This window comes from Eurypyga helias, unplaced genomic scaffold (assembly GCF_000690775.1).
Source record: "Eurypyga helias isolate BGI_N326 unplaced genomic scaffold, ASM69077v1 scaffold12578, whole genome shotgun sequence".
Classification (NCBI taxonomy): domain Eukaryota; kingdom Metazoa; phylum Chordata; class Aves; order Eurypygiformes; family Eurypygidae; genus Eurypyga; species Eurypyga helias.
This window is the reverse complement of record NW_010267631.1, coordinates 74,287-93,036: the sequence shown is the minus strand read 5'-3', so window position 1 is coordinate 93,036 and position 18,750 is coordinate 74,287. Positions and strand designations below refer to the sequence as shown.

The window sequence follows — 18,750 nt, the reverse complement described above, 5'->3', positions numbered from 1 at the left end:
CTTGTGTCTGTGATTACTAATTGCTGTTAGTAGACTTGCATATCAAAGGCTGTGTAGATGCACACACCATTGTAATATTGATTTAGAGTGGCTTTTGGATTACTGTGGAATCTATTATGCTGAAGTAATAGCCTGGCTGTACAATGCATATATAGTTGCTTTTAATTTTCGTTTTTCCTTGCTATTTCCCTCTGCTTTAAGCTCTTTGCAGCAAAGGCTTGTTGTGGCAGAATACTGCACGTGGGACTCTGTATTACAACAGGAAATGCAGTCCCTACCAAGACTTTTTATGTAAATCAAAGCTTGTTTACAGCATCTGCGTCTTAGATTAAAGAGAATTAATTTACATCTAATGTTGAGATGCTGTTTCTGCTCTGAGTAAATGACAGCCACTAAATTGGTAAAACCAATGCTGTTAAGTCTCTCTGATTTGACAATGCATGCAGCATTGCATGGTGATAAGAATGGTTGGCTATAGTAACTTGTAAATGAGTCTGAAAAACATCACTTACACTCTTGATCTTATCGTTGTAACATCTTCTTAAATGTTCTTTGAGTTTTGGCCTTTGAGAATCCCAATTATGTCAGATGCTCTTGTTTACAATCCATACAGTGCTCAGCTGAGTCAAGGAAACTTGACCAAAATTCTAGTTGTAGTGTAAGCTGGTGAAATATGTGCTTAGTCTTGCTTCTGTGCTTGTACCTCAGCTGTAGTACAGCTGTTTCAGATGACTAGTACTTGGCAAACCTTTGAGTGCCTTTGTGAATCCAGCAGAGTGCTGAGGCATAGAGGGTCACACAGTGAACAGTATGTAGTACCCTTACTGATGATCAGGGGATTGTGGAAGAAAAATGATTTTAACTGTATTATTGATGATTATTCCTCCTGAAACTCCAGGTTTCGTACTTGTAACTGAGTGTACGTGTTTGCTGTGTGGAGCTGCTGACTGTGCAGATGTAGGGGTGAAGGGTGTGATTGCAAGGGGCCTCTGGCCTGGATTTGTACTCTTCCCAAGGGCTGGAAGTAATTGCAATCATTAGGTGCGTGTTGTCTCCCGAGAGTGACATACTTACCATTGTAGAAACTACTTACCTGTAGAATCTGAAGTCTGGTAGTAAGTTACTGCCCTGTTTGTTGGTTTGTCTGTTAGGAGCTTGTAACATTTAAGGCTCTACTGTAAAAAGTAAAGGACAAGCATCAAGACACTGGATGCACTGACTGTGGCAGTTAACTGTGAAGTTGGGAGCTGCATGTTCACTGTCTTCCAGTACAAATATCCAGCAGCACTTAAAGCATGGATCCTATAAAGCAATTGTTCCAAGCTTAAACCTGTGAGTTTCAGAGGGAGCTGAAGTCTGATGTTCTAAGAAATATTGATTGGATCAAAGTTATTTTAAGTATTATGAGTGCCCTCCTTGATCTGCTGCCTCAGTGTTGGACGCTCTGCTTGCCCTGATACTACTTTGGGTTACATTAATGTTGTGTATAGCGGGCTTTCCTGGGGTTGAGTTCCAAAACTAGAGTGGATGTAAAAAGTGTACAGTTATGTCACTTCTTGGTTTTAATTTTATGAAATGGCTTAATTCTCATTTTGCAGAATATCATGAAAGTAGTTAAATAGAGGATAATTTCATTGTTTACCGAACAGGTTAAAAGAATGCAGAGTTTGTAGTGGAAAAATAAGACAGACATGCTAGTTGTGCTGCATGCTTCTTTGGCATGACCTTGATGCTAGAAACCGTGGGTTTAAAATATAACAATTCCATCAATGCAGTGATGTCCAATCTGATAGCTCTCACCTGAAAAAGCAGTCTTGATTTCTGATATATGGCAGTTCATTGTGCCAGTCAAAATGAGTTTCTGGTCTATGAAAGGGCTCATTATAAGCTACCAGAGTGGAAGTGTTTGAAAAGGTAGAGATTGGAGCATTTTGCTGTCTCACAAATTGGATAGTCAAGTCCTCTGCAAAGCTGTCAAGCCTGTGAGATTTTTATTTTTTTGCTAATAATCCCCATGGGGCTGAAGATGTATCTGTAAGTGCTTCACTTAGATGTTTGAGATGCAATGAAATGGAAGCCTGTAGGCATTTATTGTTTTCTAGTCACCTTGGTTGTGTCTGATGTCTGCCTTTGTATTCTTCTAATATGTAAGCCAACATCCTAATGCATCATAAGTTACAATTAAAGGTACTTAAAATCTGTTTACTTTCTCAAGTATAGTTGAAATCTTAATTAGTGAAAGGAATGTGACTTAATCACCTTGTACTGATTCTGAGTTTCACTGAAGTCCTCTATGCTGCAGCCTTGTTCTTGTGGGATCCTAATGAGCAACATATGTCCGGTGTATCCCCTCTGTAGATAGACTAACCCTGCTGTTATTTTGGCATTCAAACTGGCTGTCCCATTATCTACTGCCACATCTTCTCTTCACTGCTTGAGAAAACCAATCTTTATTTTTGCCTTTGCACATGTTCCTTTGGCTGCTTCCTAACTTCAGTTTAATGAGTGTGTCTGGTGTTTATTAAGTATAAAAAAAATCGTAGCCATGTTTTGGAATGGTCAGATGTGCAGTTATACTGGGGGAAATACGCACTGATAACCAGAGCAGAGCTTTTTGAGCGTAATGCTTTGGACTAGGTGACCTAGAGCAAACTGTTTCCCCTCATACCCTTTTTTCCCCTTTACACAATGTAGATAATACTGATCACCTCTGTAAAGTATGATTTCTAGGAGCTAAGCAGAAATAAAAGGAAACAGGAGCCTATATTTAAAAAAAAAAAACAAAACCAAAAAACAAACAAAAAAACACCAAACAAAACAACAAACAAGGTTAATCCTCTCTTTTTGGAGGGGGGAAGCAGGCAAGTCAGGAAGTAATTTTGTGTGAAGAACTTGTTTTTGCTATTCTGTTTGCAGATCTATCTTATTAGAGTTCCTGAAGTTGCAGATAAAATTTTTACTAAGTAATGGCTTGTGTTTGAGTTAGAAGACGTGGATTTGGACTGCTGAAGTTTCGTACTACCTTCTTGTATAGGTACTACCCTGGTGTAATGCTGAATGTTGTTGCCATCTAAAGCAGATGGCAGAAGAGGATGTTTGCCTGTTGTAGACCCTGATACATTCTGGCTTATTAGTTTGACCTCTGAAGTTTGGTTTATGCTAAGATGCAAGGCTGAATTGGATCAGCCAAAGCATAGACAGTTGTTCTATTTTGCTGCTTCATTGAAGACATGTTAAAGCCTCTGACAGAGGAATCCTATAGATACTTGTGGAAAGAAGAAGCTGCAGATAAACTTGCCAGAGGATGTTGGTTCGAGTGCAATGGCATGTGAATCCTTTTGAAAACTTAGTGCTAAATACAGGTGTGAGTACCTGACTTATTGCTTTAGGAATTCAATTTCATTCTAATTAGAATGTCTTTGGAGGTAAAGGTTCTGATAACTCGAGCTATATATGAATGAAGATTTCATCAAATGTTCATAGTTTAGTGTGATGTTTCTAATATGCCAGCTTCAGCTGCCAGAAGTGTAAACATGCCTGTGGTTTTTTCTTTGTATTTAGCTAGCCCTGTTGAACTCAGCAGTGCTAAGGAAGTTTATTTTATGCTGATGTGAAAGTGTTCTCATGATTTCCATTCTCAGGATTTTTTTCCTATTGTGAATACTCTGGCATAATGGGATTGTTAAATTAAACACTTTGAAGTTGTTTTTTATCCAGGTGTGGATGAAAAAATGAGGTTTAAGTTGTTCTTTTCTGAGAACCTGATTTAACAGGAATGCATATGGACCTTTAAGCACAGGTTACCACAGTGTAAGCGATTAATACAGAAGTGCAACACATTTGGTAGATATGTGTTGGAGTGTGCTGCTGGCTTTTTGTCAAATACAGATTTCAAGTACAGCTCATCTGCACTTACTGCTATGCATCTGTGTGATGGTTGGCTTCAAGTGTTAAACATATCGTTTCAGTGCGAGGATGTCGTCCTGGGAAGATCGTTCAGATGACCGAGGCAGAAGTTCGAGGCTTGTGCATAAAGTCACGGGAAATATTTCTTAGCCAGCCTATTCTCCTGGAACTAGAGGCACCTCTGAAAATTTGTGGTATGTAAACTTTGTGTGTATGTTTTATGTATGTGTTTTAATCTAGTTGTAGGCTAGGTGGGTTGGAAGGATACTGATATAGGCAAGTGACCTTGATTTGGGTGATACAGACTAGAGTGAGCTCTTCATCACTTCAAGTGTAATTTTCAGTGTTGATTGGATTAAGTTGCAAAAAGGGAGGTAGCATTTGGTACATTGATGATGCTACCCGTATGACTCGGGAGCAAGTTCTCTTGGCAATAAGAGCTGCTTGTGCTATTGTCTAGTGCAAATTTTGTAACCTGTCCCTTGTACTTCACTAGGGGCTGCTTGCACAGAGAGCTGCTACTCTTGCAGTCACTGTTTCAGAACGCAGTTAGCTGCTTTAAAAGCAAATATTTAATGTTGTAGTTGCTCTCTTAAAAGCATCAGTAAAACAAAGAACTTTACGTGTTGTGAAATGGAGCTCTTCAAAAGTAGTGATGAAGAAAGCATTATTAGTGTTTAAACTGAAAAAATAAACCTGGATGTAGAGTGTTAAACTAGGCTTAGTTACCATGTAATAAATTCTTTGAGCTTTATATTGTAGTCAAATATGGGTAAAACTAAAACGTGTGTTCTTGTATAGCATCTTGTAAGGTTTAGAGTTCTTTCTAAGTACACTGTTCTTAATAGGTATGCAAGCTTGTTAAACTGTTACAGAAGTATTGTAAATACTGGCTTGTAATCATCCTTTAAGTTATTAACAGTGGATGCAGTCTTACCAAGCATAAAATTGCTTGAATTAAGCTTCTTAAAATGTCATAGTGTTAAAATTGAAGCAGTCATTGAATTTGTTACCATCGTGCTCAAAGATAGGTTAGCTTCTTCCTGGCAGACCTGATGTAGCAATGTTTCTTACATTAAGAGAGGATATTACCAATTTGGAAAAAAAGGCACCAATGACAAAGTCATTTTTAAATTACTAATTGCTTGGTAGGGGTGAGGAGGAAAAACCAGACCAGCTTGCCTACTGACATAGAGTTGAAAGTAAAATCCAGCTTTACCACGTTGTTTGTGCTGTACTGAGACGACTACAGTAGTCTCATCTTATTCCTAGGTTTAAAAAAAAATGAAAACTCAAATATTTAGATTTTACATGAGTCAAGGTCTGCAAAGTATAATTATCCTCCTTCAAAGCTAGTTTCTTGTTTGCTTAAATCGAAACAGTTGAAAGGACTGTTAGATGCACAGCAAGAGAGTAGGAAATGCACAGTTAAATAAGGCATTTGTTATTTTTAAATTGGATTCCAAACACAGTGGTAGCACCAGGAAGTGTCAGGTGCATCTGAATTTAATACTAGAGCAGTTGTCAAAGATGCATTTAGATAAAAGTGAAAGAAAGATGATTGCTTTCACCAAAAGCAAAATATGCAGCTGTACTGCTTTGAACTACTGTTTTAGTGGGTTCAGGCAATGCCTGAGGAACCATTATAAGATTGTCTTGTCTTGTAGTAAGTCAATTCAAAATAAGCTTTAACATCTTGAATGGCTGACTTTTTAATGTGAGATGAAAGATACTCTTATGTAAACGTCTTTTTTAAAATAGGTGCAGTTTTTAACTGTAAGGCTTTGTATTTGGTAGACTTCAACTTGTGCCCATATGAAGCTATATTTTAAAATGCCAGATGCCTTGAATGGAATAGTAAATGCTTTTGCCCCTTTACAAAATTGTTTCTATAAAATCTCCCTTTACCCTGTAATTGCTTTGGTCCCTCTGGTTCATGTGTGTAGCTGAAAGTAGTTCTAGACAATGGTGACAATTATAACGTATTTTCCGTAGTATGTTTACTTGATAGTTAATTCTGGTGGTGGTAAAATCAGGGATGTGTATTGATAGTGTAGGTCTGGAGTACTAGACTGTGCATAGTAATTACTTGTTGAGTAGTCTTCTATATTTTCTTCTGGTTATGACCTGGAGATTTCTAAATATCAAGTAGAATAGGAATCGTTGTAACATGTGAAAACTTTTAGCCATTGAAACTTCAGATTGTGTCTGGAATTGGGTAGTGGATAATGTTCCCTGTTAGGAGAGGAATCGCTTCCCAATTTTCTTTTGAGTGTGAAATAGTTATGGAATAATGCTGCCTGAAGAAGGAAGTATTGCATTTCTCATGGAAAAAGTAAAGAGGAATATAGCTAAGTACTCTTCTTAACACTCTAGGAGAATTTAAGAAATGAACTGGTGAGCATACACAGGTTTGGGAACCTTTGTTTTCTTTAAGATTATGGAAAAAGTTGTAGAGAAATGTGTGTTGGAAAAGGCCACGGAAACTAGTGCATTACTGGAGAATAGGTGTCCTTCATGAAGTTGAGATTTTGCCACTGAACAAGCAGCAAATGTGAAAATGCATTTGTGGAGTGCTTAGTATAAGGGACCAGGCGGTACTACATTTAATCAGCAGCTTCAGCTGGTACTGAAGGCATCTTGCATAGTGTTTTTGCATGTGGTCACATTGGTAATGAATTCTGCCTGTGCTGGAATACATTGCATGTGCTCTACAAGTTACGGTAGAGCAGCTTTGGTATCTTCTTTGACTTTGTGGGCGGCTCACAGATAGTTAGCTTTGGCTAGTCTGATGCAATACGCTGTGGTGTTGTAATTGCCACAAAGCTGTCTCGTGAAAAGCAAGCTTAATTTTAAACGTGGCAGTGTGATGAGTAACATGACAGTTATTTTTCCTAAAATATACCTGCAGGGTTGAATATCTTGTAAGAGATATCAGTCTTCGAGTGTCTGTTTTTTATATGAATAATTGCATCAAAGGAGGAGTTACCCAAAATGCTATGGGATGGGAATCTTAGTACAGCACTGTTATGGGAAGACAAGCAGTTGACCTTTAAAGTAAGAGCTGTCTGCCAGCACAACATTCAGTTTCTTTCCAGTATTATCTAAATTCTTTAGTGAACCTAGAATCTGTTTTTGCAGTAAATAGTGTCACAACACTTTCTTAACGTGTTTGCTTCCTGGCCATCTAACTGTTCAGTCAGAGGTTGTCTTTCTGACCTTGTTTTAATTTGAACTAATTAAAACCTGGTTAGAAAGCTTAAGCTTAACTGTGAAGACTTCTCATTTTGATTTTCAGATTGGTTTCAGAACTGATGTAGCAGTTCTGCAAATACTGTGAGTTAGTGAGTACTTCAGTCAGAAAGTGAGAACCACATTCACATTACTGAAACTATTGCCAGTCTGTTTTTGAAGGAATTAATACTTTTTTTTAAGATGAATTAAAAAAGTGATTAGATTAGTTAAGTTCTTGATTTGTGTACTCTGCACTAATCTGCGGTAAACATTTTCTTATTCAGGTGATATTCATGGTCAGTATACAGACTTACTTCGATTATTTGAATATGGAGGATTCCCACCAGAAGCTAATTATCTTTTCCTTGGAGATTATGTAGACAGAGGCAAACAGTCTCTGGAAACAATTTGCCTGTTACTGGCATATAAAATCAAGTACCCGGAAAACTTCTTTCTCTTACGAGGAAATCATGAGTGTGCAAGCATCAATCGGATCTATGGATTCTATGATGAATGTAAGCAAAACCTATTTCTTCTGAAAGACTTACAGTTTGAGGGGAGGGGAATGACATGACACACATTTCCAGTAGTGACTCTTGTGCTGTAAGGATTTCAATATTCTGTGAACCTGCTTTGAAACTTTCTAAAAGTACATTTCAAACCAAAGTTAAAGTCACTCTAGGGAATTATTATTTGTTCTTCTGCTGTCCTTGAAATGCTGTTGCAGGAAACTGAAAGCTATGTCCATTAACAGAAGTAAAGCCTGGTGAAGACAGTTTGCTAACATTTTTGGTCAGGTTGTGATATGTATTGCAGGTTGGCTGTAAGAAAATGGCTTTCTTTTCCTAATGTCTCGAACTGGTTTTGTAGGCAAACGGAGATTTAACATTAAGCTGTGGAAGACCTTCACGGACTGTTTTAACTGTCTGCCCATTGCAGCCATTGTGGATGAGAAGATCTTCTGTTGTCATGGAGGTAAGCTGATGACAGCTTTTAAAGACTCTGTCTAAATTGATCTTTGGGTTAATGCTACACCAAATGGAGCGTGGATGTGCATGTTTGATATTTAGCTGGAGATGTTTAACCTTACATTGTCTGTAAAGGTCAGTGTATGCTTTGTGCTTTTCTGGCAGCAGACAGGTGGTGTTCTTACCTGGTTGATACACATGGCCCTCTGTTCCTGAGGGGCAAGTGCATCTAAGTATTCCCATCAGTCTGTCCCTCTCTGAAGGTTATCAGGTGCTAGAATTTTTGCCTAATTTGCCATGAGTTGTTGCAGTTAGCTAAGGCTGTGCTGCTTGATGGTAAGATTGGAATTCATAGCAGTGAAGTTAAAGAATAACTTTCACAAGTAACCCCAGCTCTGTATAGTCTTGACCTCTTTAGCTGGTTTCATAAGGTGTTGGTGGAAGGGACCTCTGAGGTCACATAGTCAAGCAGCATGCTTGAAATAAGATATCTGTTACCATTAGAGCACACCAGCCAGGCCTTGCTCTGACTCCAGAAAACCTTTGCTATTGGAAAAATCTGTGTTATAGAGTCACCTGTCCCAGTGGTGCCCTGCTCTTGTAGAAAAGAAACTGTTTTGTGTTGATCTGTCTGTAGGCTGTGACTTCTCTGAACTTGAACTTGGGTGCTTTTCTTTGTAGAAGGGGCCTTGCCAAGTTTTTCCAGTCATTGATGCTTACAGGTTTTCAGGACCTTGCAGAGTCACAAGAACTCAAACAACTGACAGTAATTTCAAATTACTTGTAGTAGGAGCCATCCTGCCTTTTTGCAGCTGTCTTTGCAACTACTAAGCAACTTGATGCTTTGCACTGAGTGATGCAGAGATGGGCTGGTAGGTATCCCACCTGCATTGTCAGGGAGATAATTAGAGATGAGTGGAACTGAAAACACTGCAGAAACCTGTAGTTTGACTGAACAGCTCTGCTTGGAATTCCAAATAGTGTGTACCAGAATTCCTGAGCAGACTCTTCCAGACTTTGAGGTTATTTTGATGGCTGCTATCCTGCCTTTATAAATCACAGGCATCTCTGCAAGAGCTCTGTCTGTATGGAATGTGCTGTAAATATAATCCTGGCTCTTCTTGCATCTTGTTTTGAAAGCTGCTGCCTTCAGTGCCTGCTAGTATAAGCTATCAATGTCCTATGCATAATATGCTCTGAGGTATTGTCATGTCTCTCTGCAAATGCAGAATTAATGCAATGATAAGACAATTGAGTTTGCCTGTCTTCAGGTAGTGTTGACATGTTAAAGTATGCTTTCTCACAGGTCATCTATTCATCTTGTTCTCAGTGTGGTGTCTTTTGTTTTCTTCTTTTTGAAGAGCTGGTACCTGTCTTATGAGCTAGATCTCAAAGAATGAGACGTAAACCCACTTCTGCACTGAGGTAGCCAATAATCAGTTGGCTGAAACCATGTAATTTTTTTCCAAAAAAGCTGGTGAAGGAATTCTTTTGCATTGTTACAACTTTTAAAATCTTGTTTTATTTGGGAAACAGTAGAGAATGAATGGTAACAAAATACTGTGGTGTTTCAGCCAAACAACTAAACTTAGGTGGGTGGTAGAAGATAATCAAATCTTAGTAGGTAGAGCAAAATGCTGTTTGTGACAAAACCGATAGTTTTGTGTAAATATGCACTTGAGACCTGAGTTATGAGCAAAAAGCCTACAAAGCTATTTTTCAAGGGGGAAAAAAAAATCAAATATTTATTTGAAATACTTTGGATGATTAACCTGTTGTTAATCAGGTTTTATTTTGTGTATAGTATACTTTAAGGACCCTCCAATAAAAAGCAATATTTACTTTATTGAATGCTAATTGTACAGGCTTCATTTGTATCTGAAATTACTGCCACTCACAACTGATCTGTGGCTGTGAAATAAAGTGAAAAGATTACTAAATGTGCTGTGTGCTCCTAATAAGTGAAAGTGGATGTTCAGCACATACATGTTTTGCCCTTTTTCTGCTCTTCTCCAATCCTATCCAAACTGCGTTCCAGATGCCATGAAGTCATGGACTGTCTACGCCTTTTCATGATGTTACTGTTACAATAAACACTGAGGCAGCCAACACAAACATTCAACTCTCCTGGAAGTTGAAGCTAGCATGTAAATATAAGGTAGGTGCCTTTTTTACTATATTGCGCATTTTTGCATAGTTTATTTTAAAAATATTGTCCTCTGGGATATATAATAAAACTTTGCAAAACCGCATAACATAGTAAAACAAAAGGCACCTAACTTACCCCAGTAGGCTGTCTGCAATAGCTTAAAATCCTGAGTCAGTTTTTTTACGTAGACGTTTCTGGGGATCTGCTGTGTTGAGTTCTGCATCTCGCAGTATAAATCAAACTTCTCTTGCCACCACTGTCTCCAAATGTTTATGCTGCTGAAAGGTTCTTTCACTGTATCCTTTCCATCACCATCCTCGCTCTTCCTTGTCATTCCACATTGCTCATACAAATTATAGTTTGGCCTTCTCTCAAGGCTGTCCTCTTGACTTCTGACTTTGTTCTTTATCTCGCTTCTTTAAAGCTTATCCCATAACCAGTCCCAACTTCTCCCTTTTGCTTTGTATTCTGTACAGTATTGTCCTCTTATCTGCCACCACTCTCTAGTTCTAATCTTTAGAGATCTTATGTGATTGCTTTAAAGTTTCTGTAAATTAAGTCCATGTTACAGTGTCTTGTTGATGGAACACATTGGTCTTATCACATTGAATTTAAGCCCTGGGATGGGAGTTGTTTTAGTAGAACACTGAATTTATGTAATATTTTCAAGCTCTGGAATTTTTTCTTGTGACATTAATGACAATTAAATGTATGTTGAAGGTGATGTCTAATTGATAATCTTATATAGTATCCACATATAAGTAACCATCACTCTTTACTAAATCCACCTGATTAGGGAGTGGTTCAACACTGGAGCCTGGGTTTGAGTCTGCTAGGACTAATGACAATTCATTTTCAATTTTCCCTTAGGAGAAGGGGTGCCCTTATGCCTCAAGAAGACCGTATACTGAGAGAGAACTTTTTCGGTGCTTAGCAGTCGTTATGTGACAAGATGGTTCAGTTTTGTGCTTCCTGTCTTTCAGCACACAGGCTGCAGCAGCCACTTCTAGTGGCAGCAGCTTGACAGTGAGGATTAGTAGCCTGTGTTTGCATCCTGATTTCCTTTGTTTAATGCTGATGATGTGCACCTTCTGTCTGTAGATCTCAATTTGAGACATGAGCTATTTATTTTTGTGCAAGGGGAATATTAGGTTTTTGAGAAAAGACCTCTTGGGTGGTTACAGAGTGGTCTGCGGACATGCAGAAGCAGTTTTATGGAGTTTTGCTATTTTAGTGGTGTAAAATAGCACAAAACAGCTGCAGGGTTGAGACGTGGTTTGTAATAACGTGTTTTCTTCTTTTTAAAGAACGTGCATGGTTTGGGTGCAACCTTAAATGGTGAGAGCTGTAACCTTACAGAAGGTCACAGGCTGGTTGTGCTTATTTCACCAGATTGTCCATTGTTATCTGGGGGTGTGGTGCTGAGTAGAATCCACATGCCTTTGTGCTAATGTAATCTACATGCAAATCAGTTCTGGGGAACAGGAAGAGATAGGTTGGTCAAAGTTTAAAAGCTGGTTATCTACTTGAATTTATATTAGTATCCCTGGATTGTTCTGTAAGTAGAATTAAGCTAAACTCCTTTGATATGCTATTTAATGTAGGATTTCTGCCATTCTTCACAACCTCAAGTTAATATGAAGACAGCTTTAACAAGCTGAGGATGGAAGGTTTTTATCGTAAGACCGCTTCCACAAAAAAAATCTAAAATCTTAATACTTGAAGAAAAGTTCCTCCAGTCTTTGTATCAAATACATCGGAGTCGCTGTTCATGTAACACATACATTGCCACTGTGCAAACTGAGGCAAGCTGTAATTGTTTTACACGGTGACTCCTTTCCAATGACAGGGTTTTTTGTCATGTTCTAAGTTCAGGACTGATATAGATACGGCTTGTTAACATGAAATACATTTCATCACAAATTAGGTCTTCGTGCTCTATTTCCAAATTTGCAACTTTCTTAATTAGGTAATCTTGGCCTAAGTCATTTAAGTCACTTTAGGACCTTTATTTAAGGACATGTTAAGGTACTAGAGCATCTAGTAGGTTCTCTTGCACTCCCGTATGCCTCAGGAAGAAAAGCTGTAGAGTGCATACTTAACTGTTCAAAGGGTGGCTTTGGAATCCTGTGCTTTGGCTGTAACTACATGTTAATATGGCAGAACTGTACAAAAAGAGCTGTCTTTGTGATAAATGATTTTTTTTGAGTAGTCAAGTTTTACTATGGCTTTATAAATGACTAAGCATCTGAGCTGTTGTAGATGACCACCTCTCCGCTCCTACTGATTGCAGTTGTGCACTAGTACGTATTTACAGCATGCACTGACTGCTGCTCAGCTGATGTGTGGTGAAACACTGAAATACACTGGTGTGGCTCGTGATTCCAGTCACACCTGAAGGCTGCTTTGGCTTGTGGTCTTTTAAAGGTGGGTGGGGGATGTTTCTTTAGTTTTTATAAAGTAAGGTGGTTGTAAAGAAGGTCATCTGCATCCAGTTCAATTGTGTTAGATAATGGGAATGCTATCCTTCATTGATTCTCTCAAGTAAGCTGTTTAAGAGAACGTGCTTAACTGTAGAGTTCTGTGCTGTGTGGCTGAAAGGATGGTAGGAAAAGAATTAAAATCCCTTGCTAATTTCACTTGTGTTATTCTCTGTCCCTCTGTTCAGGAACTTGATTGTCTTATAGCAAACTGTCTTTTGTTTATATTGCAGTGGAAACAATGGATGCTGTATGACTTTGGACTTCTAATTGTGTGTTCTCTGGAACCCTTTTTGCAGGTAAAATGTGTAGATAAGTCACTTGTTTTCTTGTGCTTACAGGACTCTCCCCAGATCTCCAGTCAATGGAGCAGATCCGGAGAATTATGAGACCTACAGATGTTCCTGACACAGGTGAGTGACATCTAATTTACTGTAAATAGGTTTTAATGATGAAACATGTTTAATCAATTTCTGCAAATGCAGTGACTTGACACAACCTCTGTTCACACTACAGTATTCCTTGATGCCTGTGCAGGGCATAAATCTTCATCCTCATGATGGCTATATGGTCTGACAAGTTGGTCTGACGTGAGACTATTGCCCATGTTGCTACTGCTTGTGGTAACAGAGTGGGATACAGTATCCAAGCTTGGATACATTATCCACAAGTTTGCCTTAAAAGAGACTTAGAATCTAATGAAAGATCATATGAAACTTGAACAGCTAATTCTTTTTCTTGCCCTGGTTAGGCACACCCGAATGCTTTAGTCCATCAAAGAACATAACTGTTCAAAGATTGCCAAATATTGTTTACAATATTAGGGTTTCTCTCTACCTGGGGCCATGTCTCCTTCATCTTTAAATTTGTAAAGTATAGCTTCTACTGCACTACAATTGGGATTTCAGTTGCTTATATTAGTGTGGTAGTCCTGAAGTTTTCTTCTACTAATATGTTAATACTTTGTATATAGAAGTCGGATGCAAATGGCCAGTGCTTTCTGTACAGAATTCTTTTGAATGGTTTAATTAATCATCTTCCTCAGTATCCCTTTTATTCCAAATTTGGTTACTAGTGGATTGAAAAGACTGTCAAACAGTACAATGGGATATTTTTCGGAGTGTTGATTTCAACAATTGTCTGAAATTAACTTTCAGAGGAGATACCACATCTAAACATTTTCTGAAATACCGGTTACAGTTAAACCTTGAATGGAAGAATTCTACTTCCTGTAATGTTCCTTAGTGCCAGTGCACAGGAGTAGTTCAGAGACTAATACTAATTTATCTACTGTCCCTTAAACAACATTATTTCTGTGCAAGCTGGTACATGTATGCTTGACACTGAGATGCATTACAAGACCAGTAAATGAGTGCTTCTGTACTATAAATCACTACATTGTTCTTCCTCTTATGCTACTTACAGTTTAATTAATGCACAACCAAATAAATGTCAGTAAAAACAAGTCAATCTTTAAATTTATCAGAGCTCTGAGAAAAGGTATTGCTGTTCAACAGGCTAATACTACGGCTATGCCCTTGCAGAATGTAGTTCTGGTTTCCATGGATATTCCACTGAAATCATATGTATTCTTAGTACCTCCTAAAAATAAGAATAGAGACTTTTTTTAAAAAGGCTTTTGATGTACAGGGTGTTTTGCGGTCTTAATTTAGCTTTCAAAAGCAACAGCTGGGTGTTTACCAGCAGAGGTAAAATGAAATGTCACATCAGAGGCATGCATGCCTGTGGCACAGTGACACAGAAGTTCTTGGCCTTTTGAACTTAAGGCAACTGATACTACAGAATGGAAGTAAATCTTGTGGAAAAATGAAAAATAAACTGAAGTGTCTCACTTCTGTGAAAGTAGCAAATCCTTAAAAGCTATGTCTGTGCAGGGATGTCACATGGTGAATGTTTGTGTTGATACAGAAATTCTAGGTAGATGTTCATGTGCCGAGAAATTAAATCATTATGATGGTTTCTTCTAGCCTAAAGGAAAAAAAAAGCCTTTTCAACCTCAACTGCAAATTTAAAGCCTTCTTTTGTCTGTTGGTATTTTTATGGGGTTTGAAAGCTGTTGGCTCAAATCTGGCTCTGCATTCCAACTTGAATCACTTGCCTTTAACTGTTAAAGTATTTGCATTGTGTGAGGCCAAGGTATACATGATGTGTTTTGGTCAGGATTGCCAACCATTTGTTTATTAGGAAACTGACTCCCTCTGTTGTGTAACCTTGAATGCCTGCCTCAGCTGTGTTACCGTATGCTCCTGGTCAACCTAAGCCATCCCAGTGGTAGATACTGCATGTGAAACCATACACCTGCTTGGGCAGCATAGTTGAGACAAACCTGTTGCAGGGTTCTGGTACACCACTGCTAAAGATTACAGGGCAGATGTGCCCATTGCTATCTATAACCCTAAAGATTGTTTCCTTTTGGGGAGAGGACTGAAAAGATGCTTCCTAAGCAGCTGAGACAAGCCAGCTGCTGTTACTTGTTGGGAATTCATGATAAGAAACCATTAGGGATTGCAGTGCAACTCTTCTGTTTTGAAATACACGTTACTCAATATAGAACTAAATTCAGTAAAGTAAGTTTTTTGTCATACGCTGTCTGTATTCAGTAGATACTTCATGTAAAATGCAGTTGTGCTTGCTCTGTTCTTTGTCTTCTAAAGCAAATCTTAGCCTCTACTAGAGAGGAACTGTGACTGTCAGCAAAGACCTTCTATTTGATAGCTGTATGTAAATACGAAATGGTCTAGTTGCACAGTAGGTTTCAGACATTAGTTTTGATTACAACTTGAAGGATCTGTTATCTAAGAAATCGTGTCTTCGATACTTTGTTTATAAAATAACCAAATGTAACTGAAAATCAAACTGAGTGCCAGATAAAGGTGCCTGCTAGCATCTCTTTCAGGTTGTAAAACAGAGCACTTAAGTATTTAAGTGCTTAAGGGTTAGTCATCTGAACAATTTCATGGAAAACTAGGAAATGGATTTTGAAGGCTTTGTTTTATTTGTGCTATAGTTTAATGGGCCTGGTTCTTTGTCATGTGAAAAAGCTTTGAAAGTTCAATGTATAAAGGTATTGCAGTTTATCTAGAACATTTTGGTTTTTAGTACCCAGTTGTAACTCCAAAGTTGGCTGACCTTTTGTTGGCAGCAGAAGAAAGATCTTGACCAGTGCTAAAACACAGAGGGTTATTGTTCTAATTTAGGTTCCAGACTGGTTGGCCCAAGGCTTTTTGGAAAGTCAACAGTAGTCCAAGCAAACTGAAAGTGCTACCTGAAACAATTTATCAGAATGTCACCATGTTAAATTTTGAATTAGTCATGTAAGGTTCTTCACGTGTGGTAAGCAAGGTAAGAATCAAAGCTGTTCCATGTTCAGCAGCTTGCGGTATAAGTTTGTTTGCTGTACTTGTGACTGGCCTTGCATAGGATTTACTGCAGCCTTCAAACTAAGCTTTCTTGGTGAACTGTGAAATTGATGGTTGCCTTTTAAAATGCACTCGCTGCAGTATTTTCAAATTCTTCAAACGCTCACTATAAATGTGCTGAATATTATGTTTAAGTATTATTTCAGAGAACTATTTGGCTCTGACTTGTTTTCATCTCAAGATGCTATCAGTGGTGAAGGGGGGAAAAAAAATCTCTAAACTTACGCAGGCCGTATCTTTTGCCTGAACTGCAGTTTTAAGTATTTCTGTATTTGTTGCAAAGGCTTACTTTCTTTAGGATAGCTGCTCGGGTAATTACAATAAAACTGTTTCACACTGTAAAATGATACCTCCTAAGATTAGCATCTTCACTTGTATTCTCTTCCAAAGGCTTGCTGTGTGACCTGCTGTGGTCTGACCCAGACAAAGATGTGCAAGGTTGGGGTGAAAACGATCGTGGGGTCTCTTTCACTTTTGGTGCTGATGTGGTCAGTAAATTTCTGAATCGTCATGATCTGGATTTGATCTGTCGAGCTCACCAGGTATGAATTATGCTGCTGTTGCTTCTTAAAACTTCTCCTTCTAGACTTTCTGCCGCTGGTGCTGCTTCTTAGTAGGATATATTTGAGACTTTGCATTGTGTAACTTGGGGAGGGGAATATGAGACAGTGTCCTTCTATTGACTCATACTGAACTGAGTGTTAAACATCAATCAAGTAAAGTACTAACAGTGATTTCCCCATTGATCTTTCTTTTGTATTGCCTGTTTACTGTTTAGGCTGTTGTATCTGAACATTAGAGGTAAAGTGTCCAGGGACTTGAATTTGGGATTTACACTGAAGTTTCAGAGTTCTTTCCATTTCTGTGGTAGTTGTGGCTTAACTGATCTCTGCTTCACTTTTCATAGAAGTATGAAATGCATTTTGAATGTTTCTGCAAAGAAGCTGTACAAAAGGTCTTGCCATTGCCTTCATTTTGGTTCAGCTATCTATGCTACTTTGGCACAGATTGTTTGACTTACTGAAATGTGCAGAAAGCAAGGTTATTTTTGGCATCATCAATCTTTAAGTACTCTTTTTTGCAGGTCTTGGGTTACTTTAAGCAAGTGTCCTAGTTAAGTGGACATCAGGTTTCTATTTCCTGCATAGATTTTCAGTTTCGTTATTTGGCCAATTTCAAAAGCTTGCTCCTGCTGTGAAACAAAAATAGGCTTTTTACTCTGAACTAGCTGATCTTTAAGGTCCCTTCCAACCCAAACCATTCTGTGATTTTAAGTATGACATCTTTTAGAAGACCACGATGATTGGACCAAAGTGAGTGGTTTTGCTCATTATAATTACCACTAGTTTTACTACAACATGAGGCTTCTGTTTTGGGAAGAGGGAATGTTCTTAGCTGATGCATCATACTACTTACTATTTCAAAGGTGGATTATGCTCTCAGAGGAGATACGGGAGAACCCCTTTGCTTTTATAGCATCAAAATGGCAAAAAAGCCTACACTGAGATTTTTGCAATCAACACCAGTGTCAGTGAAACTTCACAATTACAGTTGCAATGAAGATGGTATCCAGACCTTGTGTGCTTTGAACTAATAGGTCAAGCTTCCACATTCTGTATATAAACCATAAAATGTTGGGAGTCCTTAAACTGGCAGTGCATAATCGGATTTCAGGTATGAAAATATTGAATAGTCAAGCCGATGCATATTTAACATTGGAAGTGTCAGACAGGTTAAGGTACCCGATCTGAGATTCGGTGTCTAGATAAGGCAAAATAACTGAAGCTGTCCTATCTGAAAGGCAAGACACAAAATAGCTGTTTGGGTTCTTGTCATCTCTTCAGTAAAAGTGCTGTTTGCCTCCAGACTGGCTTTTTTTCTTCAAAATTTTATCTTTTTTTGTGAGCTGTATTGATTTCTCTGGTGTTGACAGGTGGTTGAAGATGGATATGAATTCTTTGCTAAACGGCAGTTGGTCACCCTATTCTCAGCTCCAAATTATTGTGGAGAGTTTGACAATGCAGGGGGCATGATGAGTGTGGATGAAACGCTGATGTGTTCCTTTCAGGTATGATATATTTGTACATTAACTATTACTTTAGGTTTTGGGCTATAGGGACTGAGTTAATCTGCTGGTTGATGTGTTTATGGTCAGCCTAGGGTAATAGTCATGAGCTACAGAAAGGGCTGCGCAGCGGGCTGGTGGCTGTGGACAATTAGAACTGCAAACCAACTATTCTCCAGCGAACTGTGTGGGATTTGCTGTTTTCCGAACTCCTGCATATTAAGTTACTTCCGCTATTCAAATGCTTATTTCAAAGTTTACTTGGGTGATTCTTCTTAGTCATACCTAGTGATCAGAGTACCTAGTTATACAGGCTCATGGACTGTTGGGACCCTTTTAGTGTGGTTACTCTGATTAGAATTTAATCCTTACTCCTTGGAGATGTTTTCAGTCCCTCTTCTTTTCCCTTCCCACCCCAATGCAGTGGTAGAACTGGAAGGATTTAGAAACACTATGACAGTTTTATGTAGGATTTAGAAATTTGTAGGATTGTGATGTGATTTTTCTC

The 18,750-nt window shown here is 38.4% G+C and overlaps 1 protein-coding gene across 1 annotated transcript in view; it reads left to right on the top strand.

The window, feature by feature from the left end:
* The first annotated feature begins 3,955 nt into the window (after nt 1-3,955).
* Nucleotides 3,956-18,750, top strand: part of PPP1CB (protein phosphatase 1, catalytic subunit, beta isozyme) — a 16,673-nt gene continuing 1,878 nt past the window's right edge. The window contains exons 1-6 of the mRNA XM_010157499.1: nt 3,956-4,100; nt 7,425-7,655; nt 8,011-8,115; nt 13,079-13,150; nt 16,568-16,719; nt 18,111-18,245. Coding sequence (XP_010155801.1) covers nt 4,001-4,100; nt 7,425-7,655; nt 8,011-8,115; nt 13,079-13,150; nt 16,568-16,719; nt 18,111-18,245 — 795 coding nt within the window. The 5' untranslated portion in view covers nt 3,956-4,000. The remainder of the gene's footprint in view (nt 4,101-7,424; nt 7,656-8,010; nt 8,116-13,078; nt 13,151-16,567; nt 16,720-18,110; nt 18,246-18,750) is intronic.